Source organism: Podarcis bocagei (assembly GCF_964188305.1).
Source record: "Podarcis bocagei genome assembly, chromosome: 14".
Lineage (NCBI taxonomy): Eukaryota > Metazoa > Chordata > Lepidosauria > Squamata > Lacertidae > Podarcis > Podarcis bocagei.
The window spans coordinates 54,659,781-54,678,647 of record NC_138139.1 but is presented as its reverse complement, the minus strand read 5'-3'; the positions used below and the strand labels follow the sequence as shown (position 1 = coordinate 54,678,647).

General features: G+C 47.2%; 1 protein-coding gene across 3 annotated transcripts in view; it reads left to right on the top strand.

Moving 5' to 3' along the window:
* The window catches only part of TNRC18 (trinucleotide repeat containing 18), a 118,871-nt gene that overhangs the window by 82,339 nt on the left and 17,665 nt on the right, over window positions 1-18,867 (top strand). For all 3 annotated transcript variants that reach the window (XM_081169316.1, XM_081169315.1, XM_081169314.1), the window contains 5 exons: window positions 922-1,270; window positions 2,998-3,270; window positions 9,851-10,084; window positions 16,815-17,266; window positions 18,182-18,376. In XM_081169316.1, coding sequence (XP_081025442.1) covers window positions 922-1,270; window positions 2,998-3,270; window positions 9,851-10,084; window positions 16,815-17,266; window positions 18,182-18,376 — 1,503 coding nt within the window. The remainder of the gene's footprint in view (window positions 1-921; window positions 1,271-2,997; window positions 3,271-9,850; window positions 10,085-16,814; window positions 17,267-18,181; window positions 18,377-18,867) is intronic.

Below are 18,867 nucleotides of genomic sequence, written 5' to 3'. Positions count from 1 at the left end.
AAAAGTTAGATAATTGTTTATTTCCTTGAAATCAGCTGGGAGGGCGTTCCACAGGGTGGGTGCCACCACCGAGAAGGCCCTCTGCCTGGTTCCCTGTATCCTCGCTTCTCACAGGGAGGGAACTGCCAGAAGGCCCTCGGAGCTGGACCTCAGTGTCCAGGCAGAACGATGGGGGTGGAGACGCTCCTTCAGGTATACTGGACCGAGGCCATTTAGGGCTTTAAAGGTCAGCACCAACACTTTGAATCGTGCTCGGAAACGTACTGGGAGCCAATGCAGATCTCTCAGAACCGGTGTTATGTGGTCTTGGCGGCCGCTCCCAGTCACCAGTCTAGCTGCCGCATTCTGGATTAGTTGTAGTTTCCGGGTCACCTTCAAAGGTAGCCCCACGTAGAGCGCGTTGCAGTAGTCCAAGCGTGAGATAACTAGAGCATGCACCACTCTGGCAAGGCAGTCTACAGACAGGGAGGGTCTCATCCTGTGTACCAGGTGGAGCTGGACACAGAACTGACCTGCACCTCCATGGACAGCTGTGAGTCCAAAATGACTCCCAGGCTGCACACCTGGTTCTTCAAGGGCATAGTTACCCCGCTCAGGACCAGGGAAGACAAGGCTCTTTGCTGACTATTACCCATCTTCCCTGGCGAAGTGTAGATGTTCTCAGGCCATGTGGGTTTTTGGGCAAGGTCCAGTAGCAGTAGTAGGTGCCATGCATGAGCCGTGCCCAAGTACATGCCCCAAAATTCCTCGTGATGCTCTTGGGTCCCATGACTGACATCGAAGGGTTCCTCAGTGAGGAAAAGTTGCCCCAAAGGCAGAAAGTTCAAAAGTGACCTCAGTGTAGTCAGAAGGGCCAAACCGGAGACATCTGTGCCACGAATTCACCTGTGCCCCGTTGCGTTTCCTCCTTTTTTCCGCCAGCTGAAGATTAAGAAGAAGAAGCTGGCGTCCGAGCAGGAGCAGCTGGTGAGCAAGCTTGACAAAGCGCTGTCCCTCGGCAGGCACAGCAAGCTGAAATCCCCTTTTAAGTTTGCCAACGGCTTGGCGGGGAGGCCGAGAAATGGCGGCTGTTACGGCGGCAGATACGCGGCCTTGCTGGGCAGGGATGAGAAGAGGAGCTTGGCCGACACGCTGAGCTACTCGCTGAAAGACCCCAAAGAAGGTAAAAACAAAATGGCTGCCAAAATGAAGAAGATGGAGGTGGGGCTCAAGGGTCACCTGAAGGCATCCATTTCACCAGCAATATCTGAAGCTAGCAGTTATTCGTACAGTAAGTAACATGGCTATTTCTGCTCTTCCTCAGCTGTTGCGTTTCTGATGGGCTTTGCAAACGTTTAATCCTGCTTCATCCAACCTGCTGCCCTCTGGATGTTTTTGGACGGCCGCCCCCTTGACCCATGATGGCTGGGGCTGATGGGAGCTGGAGTCCATCAGCCTTCGGAGGGCACCAGGCTGGGGAATATTGGATCAACGTCTCTGGGCTCACAGTGGCAGTGACAGAGCCCTGCTTCACCACGGGGTTGTGGGCAAATAGATCGAGGGACGATCAGACCAGAGGGATCTTAGAAAGGAGTTCCACCAAGATGTCCGGTGGATTTCCGTTCAGCATTTGGCACACTGGAGAGATCTGTGAATGGCGATCGGCCACCATCTTGCCTCTGGATCTGCACTAATGGGGATCCGCGGTGAGAGACAAAGGCTGTTTTCCGTCTCTGCCTGTGTGCTTCTCAGAGCATGGTGGGCAGGGTGAGAGAGATCTTTAGGCTGATCCCACAATCCGTGCCGCGTGGGACCAACGGCTCTCCAAATGTCGTTGGACTCCAGCTCCAAGCACCTCCAGCCACGCAGGGCCCAACAGTGACATGACAGAAATTTAGGGAATGGTGCCTGGCAAGGAGAAAAAGGACAAGGAACCGATTTCTCCCTCTCTCATAACCCTAAAACATTCAATGAAGCTGAGCGTTGGAAGATTCAGGACAGAGAAAAGGAGGTATTTCCTCACGCAGTGCAGTTAAACTGTGGAACTCCTTCCCACAGGACGCAGGGATGGCAGGTTTCCCACAGGCGCCTGCTTGGCCGCTGTGAGAACAGGATTCTGGACGGCATGGGCCAGGATCCTGCTCCAGCCGGGTCTTCTGACGTTCTTCATATTGAGAGATGGTGGCCGTTGGAGTCCCACAATGTCCGCAGGGCCACAAATTCCCGATTGCTGCCCTTTTGAATTCTGTAGACTCTTCTTCTACAGCGGGACCTTGGTTGTTGAATGTAATCCGTTCCGGAAGACCGCTCGACTTCCGAAATGTTTGACAACTGAGGATCAAAGGGCTGTTGGCAAAATCCATTGGAAAAAATGGAGAAACACACATCGGAAGCCGTTTGACTTCTGAACATCGTTCGAAGATGGAAGCATTCATTTCCGGGTTGTCTGTGTTCGGGTTCCGAAATGTTCGGCTTCCGAAGCGCTCAGCAGCCGAGGTTCCGCTGTATAGGTGAAGGAGAAGTTTCTTGCTTACAAATATACTGCCTAAAGATTCATACATTGCTGGGCTGGGGCAGTTTCCTCTTCGAACTGTCTGAATCCCACACCATTCCAGTACCTCCACGTGAATTGTTTGAGAAAATGGCGCATCGACCACCATTTGCACGTGAAAGAACCATGCCGTGTCCCCACGTGGTGGTTTTTCACAGAAATTACTAGAACGGTGTGGGATACAGTTGTGTGTAGCATCAGCACAACTCCCTCAGCAATCTAGGAGCCAAGCGTTGGTCCTGAAGAACATTTTGCTTCACACCCGCAACAGATAGGTAGTCTCCTTGCCTTCTCCAATGGCGTGCAGCCAAACTGAAGCGAGGAATAATAATTTTACTATTTATACCTCGCCCGTCTGTCTGGGCTGCCTCAGCCAATCAGGGCGGCTGGTGGGTTCCTTCACCCTCTGCAAATTATTCTGTTACCTTGTTTTGAACACCCCACCAAATTAATTACGTTGGCTGCAGATACAGACTCTGAGGAAGACGAGGGATCCCTGAAGGACGAGTGGTCTTCTCACGGCTCCAGAACAAGACCCCCCAGCCTGTACGGTGTGATGGCCCCCAAGAGTGGCCGAATCGCCGGAGGAGGCCTCAGGGCGGCAGCCAAGAAGGGCATCTGTGCCGCCAGGACTCTCAAATCTAAACTGGCCGCCACGGCAAGCAGGAAGCCGCAGTTTTGCTTGCTGCCCGGAGAGGGGTCTTCCTTCAGCGATTCTTCAGAGGACTCGTTCGATCAAGGTTACTAGATTATAACAAACCAAACAAAGCGTCCGTGTTTGAGTGAATGAGGGGCGTGTTGGCAGCAGGGAGAGGGGCTCCGGCCGGCCATCTGGGTCCTCATGGTGCTTTTGTTGGTATTCTTTTTTGCCAAACAACAACATCTGCTTTTACCTCTAGCTCTTATTATTATTATTATTACAGTGGTACCTTGGTTCTCAGACTTAATCCGTTCTGGAAGTCCGTTCCAAAACCAAAGCGTTCCAAAACCAAGGCGCGCTTTCCCATAGAAAGTAATGCAAAATGGGTGAATCTGCTCCAGCAACCCCCCAAACAGCAATTGAACATGAATTTTACTGTCTAACGAGACCATGGATCCCTGAAATGAAAGCAATCCACAATGTACTGCAGTCACACAATCAGGAGCTGAACTGGGTTCCACACTGTCACAAAAATTAAAAAGAGCCCCCCAAAACAAACAAACATGCAAAATAAATAGCAAAGACTTCAGCGTAACACTCAAAATGGAGCACGTTTGGCTTCCGAAAAAAGTTTGCAAACCGGAACACTTGCTTCTGGGTTTGCAGCGTTCGGGTTCCAAGTTGTTTGAGTACCAAGGCGTTTGAGAACCAAGGTACCCCTGTGTTTTATTACTGACTCACCCTTCTAAGAGTTCTAAGATCCCTTGGAGCGTTTAGCCTTTGCTGTCCACCCCGACCCTTCCCAAATCTGTTCCCTTCCTTTTTTTTAACCCTCCATCTCTTGCCGCCATCGCTGTTGTTGTATGTGGTTCTTTGCTTTTTTTGCATGTGTTAGAGGTCTTGGGGGGGGGGGAGGTTTGTAACTTAGATGCCACGTTGTGTGGGAGTGCCCCCTCGATGTCTGTACTGCAATTTGGTACCAAGCTTTCTATTAAAAGTATCCAGTTTGTATTTAACTAAACCAGTCTGCCTCGTCTCTCTTGCTGCATCTCTCGCTAGTGGGGGGGGGGGGGATTTTTTTAGCTTGCTGCTTCTTCGCCCCATTCCGCTGTCCCCTCATCGCTCCCGGAGACTTAGCACCAAAGAAAAAGAGAGAATTAACAAAATTGTGGCGTTCTTTGCATTATCCAAATATCCCTGGCTTGCAGATTCTCTGAAGGTGCTTTGTTTTCCAGGAGGAAAATCACATTATGCATCAATCTCTCCTCCCCCCACCAACTCCAAAACACAGCTTGTCATGTTCTGCACAGATTATTCCACAGTGGGCTGTTTCCCCAGCCCCCCCCCCCGCAAATTCACTTTTATAAAGGAAGAAAGACGTAGCTTGGGAAAAGAAAAAAGGAATGATTAAGCTTAGTAATTTTTGCTTCTAAAAATGGCTTAATTCTATAAAATGAAACCGATTTTTCTTTGTCAGTTCCAATTGGGCTCTAATAATTTTAAGGCTTCCCTCCACCCCTATTAATTCTGCTTTTTGAAAATTAAATAAATAAAGCAGGTTATGAATATTTCAGACCTTGCAACAAATGTACAGGAGCAAAGGAATTACTTAATATGAGATCAGGGTAGAGGGAGAGATCTGAATGCAATGCCTTGGGGGGGGAACAGGAATTTTATTAGTGCCCTTTGCCCCTTGGCAAAGAGGGAGGGAGGGAAGGAGGGAGGGAGGGAGAAGGAAGGAAGGAAGGAAGGAAGGAAGGAAGGAAGGAAGGAAGGAAGGAAGGAAGGAAGGAAGGAAGAAAAAGGGGTGAAAGGAGAAATGTTTGGGACTAGGCTGCTAAACCACAAATGTCCCTGCCCCCTCCTCTTCCCGATTTTAGAGCAACTCATTCAATAATTGTAACAGGGAAAGGTCATTGGAGAGAGACCTCAATTTTGGATCCCTCAAGGACCAGCAAGAGGGAAGAGGGAGATGCAGAATGCAGCTGTTACCTTCAAAGTAAAGACTTTATCTGATGAGCTGGGTTCAAATCCTACTTGTGGTCATTGAGCGGCTATTTTTGGCACTGGATCTTCCTTTTAATCCAGTTCTGCTGCCTCCCCCACCCTAGCTGTCAACGTTTCCCTTTTTTTAAGGAAAATCCCCTTATTCCGAATAGGATTCCTCGCAAGAAAAGGGAAAAGTTGACAGCTATGACCCCCACCCTCAATCCAAGTTTGCTCACTTCTGGAATAGAAAACTATAAAATGGGGTTGCAGAAACATGAAATCAGTGGCAGCGTTGAAGAACCATTATATTTTTTTAAAAAAAGCAATTGAGAGAAAAGATGGAACCCGAGGGGGAGGGCTTTCCAGTAAAGATATCTAACGTAACTTCTATTAAGCTGCAATCCTTTGCACACTTACCTGAAAGTAAGGGCCACTGACTACAAGGGGAATGGCTTTTAAGTAAGTGTGCCTTGGCTCGCGCTGTAAATGTTCCTTCCTGTTCTGTAGTTTAGAACTAGCCCGCCTCCTTGCCCCATTAGCTGTATTTCTGCAAGGCTTTTTAGAGTAAACCTCGAACCTTGAAGAAATCTATTCCCTCCTTTAAAAAAAGAAAGAAATTTTGTTTAATCTTTGCTCTGGAGGATCAAATAGAGAATTTGCTCTAAAGCAGGCATCACCCAAACTCAGCCCTCCAGATGTTTTGGCACTACAACTCCCATCATCCCTAGCTAACGGGACCAGCGGTCAGGGATGCTGGGAGTTGTAGTCACAAAACATCTGGAGGGCCGAGTTTGGGGGTGGCTGCTCTAAAGTGTCAAAAAAATAATAATTCACTGTTTCCCTTTTACTTCTTTGCCCCCAAACGTCTTCCTGGCTAGGGTTTTTGGGGGGAACGAGAGATGAAGAGAGATGACTCCTCGCCACCACCAAAATAACAACAATAATAAAAATTTGGTGTTGGTTCCGTGATGAAAACAGAACTCTTGAAATGTGCATTATTGGCGTAATCTTGGTGGGGAGGGGAGGGAGGGAAGAGCGCTTTACGACGAGGGATATTTGGGTAGCGGCATTTCTAATGGCTTTCCCTGATTTTACTAAAACCATGAATTAACCTCAGCTTTTCTAGCATTGCTCGCTTTCTCCTTGCAGCCCCTCTGCCCCTGACCCCTCCCCATGACGCTTTCCATGTCTGTGTCGGTCCCTCGCATTTGTTCTCGCGCTCCGCTCAAGAGGCAAAGCGATTGGCTTGGAGCAGGGCAGGCACTCTGCAGCGAAAGGTCCCTAAACCTTGTTATGTAGGTAGGCAAAAAACGCTTTTGTTCCCCCCTTTTGACGTCCTCTTTGAACCTCGGCAGCCTCGTGGTCTTTTCAGTTTTCGATGACAAAAACGCTGAAATTTTCTGGTTCCCCCTCCCGGTCCTTCTCTTCCATAAAAAGTTAAGCGTGCCCATTTCGATTGCCGCAAGGAACTTTTGCGAACAGCCAGCTGTTTCTTGCTGAGGGCTCCAGAAAAAACGACAATTATCGGGGAGTGGGTTATTATCTGTTGTGAACGTTTCCACCCGAGGCAACGCGAGAATGGAGAAAGTTTTTCGGGAACAAAGGATATCCCTCGAGGGAAAACACGAGACCTCCTTTGCCGGCCTCATTTTCTACGCCCCTCGGAAGTTTCCTACTTACCCAACGCACAAAAATTGAGTGAGGATTTCTGCTTCCCCGCCCTTTGAACGAGAAGTAGGCCGCTGCCCTAAAAAAAGATGAACTCCAGTTGCGCCGACTTCTTTGCTTGGAAAGTAGGTCGGTGTTTCTGCAAGGCGGAAACTCAGCTTCTGGCAGAGGAGCTCTGTGGCCGTGTTTGCATGTCACAACAGAATCACAGAATTGTGGAGGTGGAAGAGACACCAAGGGTCATCTAGCCCACCCCGCTGCGGAACTCAAACCCATGACCCAATGAGCTTCATTATGGCCAAATAGGGGAGATTTGAACCCTGGTGTCTCCCAGACCCTAGTCTGACCCTCTAACCTCCGCACCACACTTGCCTGTAATTATCACCGTATTTTTCACTCTGTAAGATGCACCAGACCACAAGACACACCTAGTTTTTGGAGGAGGAAAACAAGAAAAAAAATATTCTGAATCTCAGAAGCCAGAACAGCAAGAGGGATTGCTGTGCAGTGAAAGCAGCGATCCCTCTTGCTGTTCTGGCTTCTGGGATAGCTGCGCAGCCTGCATTCACTCCATAAGATGCACACACATTTCCCCTTACTTTTTAGGAGGGAAAAAGTGAGTCTTATAGAGCAAAAAATACGGTATATTATAGTAAATATTGCGTCACTCCTAGAGACAAAATAATAATAGCAATGCCACCATCTGAAACAGAGTTAATAATATAATAACAGTGGTGGTTGATTATTATTATTATTATTGTTGCTGGTGGGAAGTCTATTTCTGGAGTTGGCAGTATGTAAACGCAAATGGAAAAATAACGGAGGCTTGTTATGCCTTCTGCAAATGCGTGTAAGACTCTGAAAGGAAAACCCCAAAGTTACTGGAATTTGGACCGGCCAATTTAAAACCAGATGTGGAGGACCCCATAGCTGTCTAACGTCTGCCTGCACTTAGCCAGCTTTGTACACTGCAAGTCTGCTTGGCTCTGTGATGAAACCGTCCTGTCTTTGCTGCGATATCGATATTGCCAAATTAATCTTCCGTGTGCATTGCTCGCCCTCCGCTCCCCTCATCCCGCACCCCTTGTTGCATTTATGTGGTGACTTAACAAATGTCTGTCTGTTGCTTGGTCAAACTTTCGCTTCCCTTATTTTTGCTGCTCTGTTGGGGGTGGGGTGGGGCTATCAAAAGCGGATTTTGGTCGTGATGGTACCGCAAAAAAAGGCGTCCTCTTAATCTCATTAACGAGGGTGACTTTTAGCACATCTATGTGTTACGTTGACTTTTTAGCTTATTTTACAGCGGCTCTTAGCTACCCTGAGGATCCTTTTTGGGATACGATGCTGTCGGCCACTTGCTGGAGATGCTGTAGCTGTGGGTTGGGATAGATGGCCTTTGGGGGTTCCCTTTCCAGTGCTGGTTTCTATTTTAGAATGCGAATGTGGGGTGTAAATAACAAAAATAGATCAACGTCCAGGATACTTCCATAAAGTTTTGGGCCACTCACTCAGCAATCCAGTGTGTGTGTGTGTTATAAGCCTTACTAAAATAAACTCCCACTCATTTGAAATCCACACTAAGCGAGCAGTTTTGGAGGTGCTCAACGCAGGTCACTCACAACTTGTGCAGCAGTTAAAATTTAAATCACTAGTCATTAAGACTTGATTTAAATCATTATTATTATTTTACAGAAAGACTCATCCTTGCTGATATAATCTTAATATTTACAACCAGATGAAGGTTTCATTTTTGGAGTAATAAATTTTCAGAGTAGTTTTTACAGTTCTGTCAAAAATTACTGATGTGGTTATACTATTAGAAATACATAGACCGATAATTATGAAATTATTGAGAGGTTTAATACGTTAGCTGTTTTTGTTTGGACAAACTTTTCTGCTGCGCTTTATTGGAAGGAGAAAAATAATCCTTAATAACAATGTAAACAATTTATTTAACTGAAACGATAACATTATAGCATATGTATCCATGTTTGTTAACTGATGTGGTTAAACAATTATTAAATTCATGAGGGGAGGGCAGTGTTAGCCCAGAATTGTTGGCCTTCTCTTGCCCTATAACTCCTCACGAGTCTCCTGTCTCTACTGAGCCCCTCTTCTAGCAAATAATAATAATAATAATAATAATAATAATAATAATAATAATAATACAGTGGTGCCTCGCAAGACGAAAAGAATCCATTCTGTGATTCTCTTCGTCTAGCGGTTTTTTCGTCTTGCAAAGCAAGCCCATTGACGGATTAGCGGATTAGCGCTATTAGCGGCTATTAGCGGCTTTTAGCGGCTTATCGGCTTATCGGATCAGCTGATAAGTGGCTTAGCGGCTTAGAAAAGGGGGGGGGAGAAAAAAAACCCGCAGGAACTCGCAAGACATTTTCGTCTTGCGAAGCAAGCCCATAGGAAATTTGTTTTGCGAAGCACCTCCAAAACGGAAAACTCTTTCGTCTAGCGAGTTTTCCGTCTTGCGAGGCATTTGTCTTGCGGGGCACCACTGTAATAATTTATTATTTATACCCCACCCATCTGTCTGGGCTCCCCCAGCCACTCTGGGCAGCTTCCAACAAAATATTAAAATACAGAAATAGGTGGGCAGTTTTTGGGAAATGGCCTCTGGGCCGAAGTGGTGAGCCAAAATCGGCCTGAGGTCTTAGAGGTCCTTCACTCTGTTCTGTAAATCTCACTGATTCAAGGATGGAGCCTGGGCAAAAGGAGGGCCGGGTGCTCTGCATTTCTGCCCCCATATGCCTACCCATTCCTCAAACCTCACGTTTCTCAAACTTGGGTCTTGTTGGACTACAACTCCCACCATCCCTAGCCAGCAGAACCAGCTGCCAGGGATGATGAGAACCGCGGTCCAAAAAGAGCCGGCAATGCAAAGACAACAACCCAACGCTGAACCTTCTGTGGCCTGAGAGCTTGCAAGATGGGTGGCTGCTGTGATCTGCTGAGAGGCTGCTTGGCTGCGCCACGCTTCAGATTGGTAACGCCATCTTGTCTTCTACCAGATTCCAGCTCGGAAGAGGAGGAGGAGGAAGAAGAGGAGGAGGAAGCGGGGGACTATGGAGTGGGGAACGGCGCCAGGCTTTCGTCCCCCGCCTTGGATGAGAGCGGCTTGGGGCTTCTGGCAAGGTTTGCGGCCAGCGCCCTCCCCAGCCCCATCATCCCACCCTCTCTTTCCATCGTCCAGCTGGAAGCCAAGCAGAAAGCCAAGAAGAAGGAAGAGAGGCAGAGCTTGATGGGTGAGTTTGCATTGATGGGTCAGGCTCAGTTCTGGCGCTCCGAACTAATCCCCGCGCTCTGCAGACGCTCAGAGGCACCGCACTCTTCAGCTCTAAGCGCCTGTATGTCTTTTGCACTGCGCTCTGGGTGTTGGCTTCAAGTTCCTAGGAGACAGGCACCCCCAAACGTGGCCCTCCAGATGTTTTGGGACTACAGTTCCCATCATCCCTGACCACTGCTTCAGTTAGCTAGGGATGATGGGAGTTGTAGTCCCAAAACAACTGGAGGGCCGAGTTTGGGGATGCCTGCTAGGAGAACACAAAACAGAACCCACAAGTTTAAAATTTGTTCTTCCTCCAACCTGAATAATAATAATAATAATAATAATAATAATAATAATAATAATAATAATAAAAAATTTATATCCCACCCATCTGGCTGGGTTTCCCCAGCCACTCAGGGTGGCTCCCAACAGAATATTTAAAAACATGATAAAACATCAAACATTAAAAACTTCCCTAAACAGATGTCTTCAGATGTCTTCTAAAAGTCAGATAGTTGTATCCTTGACATCTGATGGGAGGGCCTTCCACAGGGTGGGTGCCACTACCGAAAAGGCCCTCTGCCTGGCTCCCTGTAACCTCACTTCTCGCAGAAGGCCCTCGGAGCTGGACCTCAGGGTCTGGCAAAACGATGGGGGTGGAGACGCTTCTTCAGGTATACAGGACCGAGGCCATTTAGGGCTTTCAAGGTCAGCACCAACACTTTATTGTGCTTGGAAATGTACTGGGAGCCAACATAGGTCTTTAAGGACTGGTGTTATGTGGTCTCAGGGCTGCTCCCAGTCACCAGTCTGGCTGCCACATTCTGGATCAGTTGTAGTTTCTGAGTCACCTTCAAAGGTAGTCCCACATAAAGTGCATTGCAGTAGTCCAAGTGGGAGATAACCAGAGCATGCACCACTCTGGCGAGACAGTCCACGGGCAGGTAGGGTCTTAGCCTGTGTACCAGATGGAGCTGGTAGACAGCTGCCCTGGATACAGAATTGACCTGCGCCTCCATGGACAGCTGTCCAAAATGACTCCCAGGCTGCGCACCTGGTCCTTCAGGGGCACAGTTGCCCCCAAACCTGCCCGCCTCCTGTCCCCCAAAACAGTACTTCTGACTTGTCAGGATTCAACCTCAATCTCTTAGCCGCCATCCATCCTCCAACCGCCTCCAGGCACTCACACAGGACCTTCGCCACCTTCACTAGTTCTGATTTGAAAGAGAAGTAGAGCTTGGCTGGACAGAATGACCTTCATCTGGGCAACCAGGACCTCCAGTTAAAGAGGGTGGGATGAAGGTCTTCCATAAATCCTGGTGGCAGTAAGAGGAAACCCAGGACATATCTAGATGGGCCAGTGGTCTGACCCAGGGCAGGGCTCATTCCTACATTAACCTATCCTGGTTTAAAGGTAAAGGGACCCCTTGTAGCCATTAGGTCCAGTTGTGGACGACTCTGGGGTTGTGGCACTCATCTCGCTTTATTGGCCGAGGGAGCCGGCGTACAGCTTCCCGGTCATTTGACCAGCATGACTAAGCCGCTTCTGGCGAACCAGAGCAGCGCACAGAAACACCATTTACCTTCCCGCCGGAGTGGTACCTATTTATCTACTTGGACTTGACGTGCTTTTGAACTGCTAGGTGGGCAGGAGCAGGGACCAAGCAACGGGAGCTCACCCCGTCGCGGGGATTCGAACCGTCAACCTTCTGATCGGCAAGTCCTAGGCTCTGTGGTTTAACCCACAGCGCCACCCGCGTCCCATCCTGGTTTAGGTCTATGCAAAAGTCCGGGGATGAATCCTGGGACAGGGGAGCTGGGCTGGAGAGGCGGCCCCATCTGGCAACAGCTCACCACCGCCTGTCTGGGGCTTCCTCCATGAATAATGGAAATTTCACTTTTTCAAATTCCCTCGTGTGCCCGTGGCTGGATAAGTCCCCCCAGGGCAACATCTTTCGAAGGCAGGCAGCTCTGCAAAAAGGCTCCATTTATAGTCCCCCTTTATTAATATGTATTAAATGATAATGGAATTATAGCGGAATTTGGAATGGGAAAGGACGCCTGCCTTATTTTTAGCCTCTCGCTTCTCGCTGCTCTATCTTTGCACATCTCCCTCCGTTGCAAGGAGATAGAAACCTGGGTTTGGTCTGAGATGCTCTCCTGTGGCATCTCAATGTCCCCAAAGGTATATAGGTGTGGCAAAGGCCCTAAAGGGGGATTAAAGGGGGATGGAGAAGGAGGTTGTGGGTGCAAGGGGGTCTTACCTCCTCCCTCCTTTTCCAGCTGCTCCATTCTGTTCTCCATTCTGTCCCTGGTTTTCAGTTTCCATCATCTCAACACTCAGGTCAACATTCAATAACCACAGAGCAATAACCCAGGGCTATTTCAGGGGTAATTATGATGATTATTGAATGTATTTCTGCCCTTTCTCTCCGGTTCCAGGTGGCCCCTACAACAATAGGGCCTGTTGAATTTCTCACTTTCAAATTGCAAAAAAGTGAGGGGTGCAAAAAAGTCAGAACATGTCTTGGGAATTCATAGTATATTTTGGCTAAGTTAATATAAGTTAGTCTTGCTTGGTAAGTAAATGCATGTAAAATTGCACAGAAATCATTAAAAACGATTGCAAGTGCTTGCAGTCATATATTAATATTATCAACATATTATTAAACTTCCAACGTATTATTAAACTATATTGAACTATACTGGAGGACAGCTAGAGATGGTTGTAAAAATAGATTATTATTATTATTATTATTTATTTTTTGAAATATTTTTTATTTGATTTTACAAATATCATTTTAAAACAAAACCAATTATATATCCATATGTAATGTAACTCTGAATCTCGAGACTTCCCCCCAACCCCTCCTTGGGTCTTCGTGTCGACATTTACAACTGCATTATCATTCCATTATCCACATGATAAAATCCATCTAAATTGTCCATAGTCTTTGTTACCTTACAAGTGTGATTACAATCCTGCTAATGTTTTCATCTGCTTACAATGGTCTCCTAAGTAAATTAAAAACTCCCCATTCTTTTTTAAAGTTCTTGTCCTCTTGGTTTCTGAGCCTTCCAGTTAGTTTTGCCATTTCAGCATAGTCCATCAACTATTATTTTGACTTCAGCAAAGGCACACATCTCTTTGTATTGGAAATACCCCATTTCCGAACGATTTTTTAAAAAAAGATTTTGGATACAGCAGTGATGTATAAATGGACTTACCATAACTGTGCAAGGGCAAACATTTTGGAAGCAAACAGATTTGTGGGGAAACGGGTTGTCTGCATCTTCCTCCTCCCTTCTTATTGATTACCTGCCCTTCACCCTAAGGCCCTGAATTATTCACCTTCATTTGGTGATCAGGAAGCTTCAGCCCCCAGATCCTTCAGTGTCCGGCTTCTTAACCGGAAGATTAAATTATGCAAAAATGTGAGGGTTTGAATTCTTCATATGGATTGCAAAATTCATTTTTTTTTCATAATCAAGGACACCTTGGCGCAGATTCCCCCCTCCCTCTTAGGCTTTAAGCCTTTATAATAATTACAATTGAGTAATATTCAGGGAAGTTTTTAATGTGTGACATTTTAGTGTATTTCTGGTCTCTGTGGAAGCCGCCCAGAATGGCTTTTGAAACCCAGCCAGATGGGTGGGGTACAAATAATAAATTATTATTATTATTATTATTATTATTATTATTATTATTATTATTATTATTACCTAATGCAACTTTGTCCTTCAGGCTTTGAAAAAAAATGTGTGGGAAAGTCTTTGTTTTGCTCTCTTCCTGGCCCCAGGTGAGCACTGCTGATTTTGGGCGGCTGGGGATTCTGGTCGGAACTAGAGATCGGAAGGTCTGGAAAAAAACCAGGGAAATGGGGGGGGGGCTTTTTTTGGGCATTTCCCCCCCCCCAGGATTTTCCATCTCTAGTTGGGGGATGAATCGATTTAGGTATTTTCTTTGCCCCTGTTCCAGAGTGATCTAGATCTCCTCAATCCCTCAGTAATGTCCGCAGCAGAAACTTTATATAAATTTTTTACCAACCACTAAAACACAGTGAAACCCTCCATGCGGCTGATACATTGGGTATACAATATTCAATAATATACATATTCAATAATATACATATTCAATAGTATTCAATAATAACATATTCATATGTACACTTCTATATACCTTAACACTCCTCCTTCCACAAGGTTTATTTAAACTTTTAACATTTTAATTGCCCCCAAATTGTTCAGACCTACTCAAATAATTCAGTATCTTCTCAAACCAATCCTCACTCTTTCTTACTCTGGTTTCGCCTCAGATCGTATAAATCTTTCGCCTTTTACGCAGCGGAAACTTAATTTTGAAAATACGCATTTGAGAATAAGGGAGCGAGAGAGCCCACCGTCGGAACAGAGCCAAGGGGGATTTCTGAGAAAAATACCCGTGGCTTGGAGAAAACAAAGGCTTAGGTCTCCGCCTCAAAAGCAGAAGGACCTTGTGACCCATTTGTGGGTCCGAGAGCGGCGCTGGGGGGGGGGGGGGATTTCCACAGTCTCATTTCCTGAATTTGGCCTTCCTTCTGGATGTGGAAACGGAGATGTCGGTTCAGGCTAGCAAAAGACTTTCTGGTAGAAGGAAGCCAGAGAGATTCATGGGGTCCAGTAATTCCTTGGGGGGGTCTCTCCCCCCTCAGTCTGTGAGGTAAGGGGGAGAAACAGGGGGTGCAAGGGTGGGGATCCGGCATTGGGAAGCTCAACCAGGTAGACGGCTTTCTTTAGATTCACACCTTCCAGCTGGTCCAGTTTCCCCTTCCTCTCTTTTGCCGCTGCACACTGGAAGGAGAGACCCCCATCCGGAGGCTTACGAGCTCTGACTTCCACTCTGGGGCCAAAAATGATTCTTTTAGGGGCTTGCTTGGTTTTGATTTTGCTTCAAAACCAACCAACCGCTTGTCCAGGAGACTGCGGCTCAAAGCACGACTCGCGGTTGAAAGAGAATGCAAGGAAAGAGCCAGTAAAACGACTTTGGGCTTTAGGGTATTGGGACAGACAACTGGCCTTCTGTTTGATTGTAAACACACATTATTATTATTATTATTATTATTATTATTATTATTATTATTATTATTATTTATACCCTGCCCTCCCCGGCCAGAGTCGGGCTCAGGGCGGCTAACACCAGTAAAATATACAGTAAAAACATAATGGAGGGGGGGAACCAATTTAAAATACAGGTTAAAATACAACTTAAAATGCAGCCTCATTTTAAATGTAGCCCATAGATCAAAACCATAAGGGGAGGGAAGCATAACAAACTTCTACAAACTTCAAAGAGGTTCCTAGAAGAAGAAGAAACAGTAAAGTTATCAATAACAAATATGAACCACAATTATTTAAAACTTCAGAACGTTTATAAAGCAATAGGCAACAAGATTAAAACTCTCATTAACTTTCTAAACATCTGGCTAGGCGTGTCAAAATAAGGTCCGAGCTCCTGAAAGTCAAACCTTTTCCACATAAATATCTTCAAAGAAGAGAGAGAGAGAGAGAGAGAGAGAGAATTTGGGGGCAGTTCCCCTTGTTTCAGATGTCTTCTGAATGGTTTGACACACACGCCAAAGTCTGAGAATCCGTATTTTTTTCTATTTTCCCCGGGGGAGGGATGTGCAATGTGTGTTTTTGCAACATAAGCCATCTTCCTGAGCTGCCAGGTGCCTTGGAGCTATGCTGTGAAAGGTGGTACGTATATATAATATTGTTATATACTGCCTTTCCTAGCCTCTTGGCTGTTTACATAGAAATGCAATGGGGCAATATAAAACCACCGCAGCAAATTCAGCAGCCGGGAAACAGCGAGTCAAAGCGGTTACCTATCAAGCCAGCCTCCGAAAGACCTTTTCGAAGGTCGTATAAGGGAGGAGCTGGTCGTTTATTGTGTTTATTTTAAAAATGCTGGTAGCCTTAAGCTAAATCCAACGGTGTAAATAAGTTTTGATGGATGTAACAATGGATTACTGAATGGTTTAGTTAGTTCATGTAAAATATGCAGGGATGTATGGTAAACAAAATGAACCACGGAAGGAGAAGAAGGGAAGTCATTGCTTTAAGGTTGTTTAAATGAATATTTCAAAATGTAATTTAGAAAATTTAATTGAAAAATATATACAGTGGTGCCCCGCAAGACGAATGCTTCGCAAGATGGAAAACCCGCTAGACGAAAGAGTTTTCCGTTTTGGAGGTGCTTCGCAAAATGAATTTCCTATGGGCTTGCTTCGCAAGACGAAAATGTCTTGCGAGTTCCTGCTGGTTTTTTTTCCTCCCCCCCTTTTTCTAAGCCGCTAAGCCGCTTTTCAGCTGATCCGATCAGCAGATAAGCCGCTAATAGCCGCTAATAGCTCTAATCCGCTAATCCTTCAATGGGCTTGCTTCGCAAGACGAAAAAACCGCTAGACGAAGAGAATCACAGAACGGATTCTTTTCGTCTTGCGAGGCACCACTGTGTGTGTGTGTGTGTGTGTGTATCTATATATATATATATATCTAAAGGGAGGAGCCGGCCGCTGTAGAGGCCATTACAGAGGCCACCTCAGCAAAGGCCCTGCTTCTTTGCTTCCAAAACAAAAATGCAGATTTTGGCCCTTGACCAGGAACGCACCTTGCCAAGTTCAGTCGAGTTGCTTGGTTTGACTGCCCCTTTTCTCCACGTTTAGGGACGGAGTTTGAATACACGGACTCTGAGAGTGAGGTGAAGATCAGGAAGAAGTCTCCCTCCGGCCTCCTGCGTGGGAAGAAGGGGCTGGCGGAAGCTGGCAGTGCCCCAGGCACCCAGCCAGGGAGCGCAATGGACGCTACCTCTGCAGGCAGCTTGGAGAGGGCCAAGATGGCGTCCGAGAAGAGCAGCAGGAAGCTGAAGAAGTTGAAGTCCCCAAAGGACCTGAGCTTCGAGTTCGGGCTGGAGGCGAGCGACGACGACCTCTGGAGCCGCCGGCGCAGCGAGCGGATCTTCCTCCACGACGCCACGGCCTCTTCGGCCGGGCTGGCCTCCACAGCGCAGACCAGCTCCACCCCCGTGGCCAAAGCCGCCGGGCGCTGCGTGAAGGGAACGCCCCTCAGCCCCAAGAAAGACGGAGGCAAAGGGAAAGAAAGGAAGGAGCTCAGCAAGGTACGAACCACGAGGTGCAAAAGGGAAAGGCTGTACAAAATTCTGCAAAACGCAGTGTTAGCAGACAGGATCTGGCGACAATATACATAGAGTGGACACTTGGGTTGCAAACGTGATCCGTGCGGGATGCACGTTCTCAACCCACAGCATTCTCAACCCACGTCTGCGCATGCACGGGTTGCGATTCGGCGCTTTTGCCCATGCACATGCGCGACTGCTGAAACCCAGAAGTAACCCATTCCAGTACTTCCGGGTTTTGGTGGTCCATAATCCAAAAAACCACGGCTGTAACCCGAGGTATGACTGTAGTCCATATGCAATTATGGATTGTTGTCAGGGGGAAACGAGACATAAAACCCAAAGGTATGTGAATTTGTTGGAGGTAGCGACTGGGACTGTTTGTAGTAGAGTCGTACCTCGGAAGTCGAACAGAATCCGTTCCAGAAATCTGTTTGACTTCCAAAACGTTTGGAAAGCAGAGCGCGGCTTCTGCAGGAGCTTCCTGCAGCCAATCGGAAGCCCCATCTGATATTTCGGCTCCCGAAAATAGTTGGCAAACCGGAACACTCACATCCGGGTTTGTGGCGTTTGGGAGGCAAAACGTACGAGAACTAAGCTGTTCGAAAACCAAGGTACGGCTGTGTAGGCATAATATTTAAACAGGGCAGGGGTGCAGAACATAATTAAAGCATTTGATTGCCTTGAGTTCCCCGCACCTTGGAGCAAATCACAGGCAGCCACCCCACACCTGAGACTAGGGCTGGGCAAGGTAAAAAGGGATAGGAGTCCCAGGCAGATTTTGTTCCCCCTGCTCCTCTTGAGTCGCACTCACTGACCACCTGCCTTTCCCTTCCTGCTGACCAGCAAGACTGATTGACAGAGAACTTTCTTTCCCTTCTTATTTCCATTGTGCAGAAGAAGAAAAGCAAAGAAGGCCCCTTCTGCTCTTCCTCCTCCTCCTCCTCCTCGTCTTCCTCGTCCTCGTCCTCCTCCCTCTCGCCTCCGGGCATTGCCAGCTCCATGCCTGACGCCCGAGGCAGCCTGACCAGCTCCCTGGGCTCCAGCAAGAAAAGCAAAAGCAAGGCCAAAGCCAAAGAAGTGAAGAAAGAGGTGAGGTCTTCACACAGGCTGGCAGCGCCTCTTAGATGTGTGGAGGAGCATTTGAAAACGGCACCTCCATCCACCCCCACCCCCCGGTTCGAAGTGGTAGAATCCACTTCAGCAACCAGCTGCCCCACAAAAAATGTGTAGGTCAGATCTGAAGTATTCATACAGGGTAGCTCTGCAAATTTCCCCGCTCTTACTTTGCATAATGCATTCTGCCGTTTTGCATAATTTATTCTGAATAATATCAATGTTGGGAGGGGGGAATTTGCACACGTTTCTGCTGTGTTGCATAATTCACTCTGCAGTTTTTGTTGTTTTGCATGATGGGCTTCTGGTTTTGCTAGTTACGGGGGGGGGGCGGTACAGTCAAGGTTGCTCAAACTGCCCCCTGCCCCCGGACTTTGCCCCCCCCCGTAGCTTGTGAGATTTCAGAAAGCATCTAATTCAGGGGTCAGCAACCTTTTTCAGCAGGGGGCCGGTCCACCGTCCCTCAG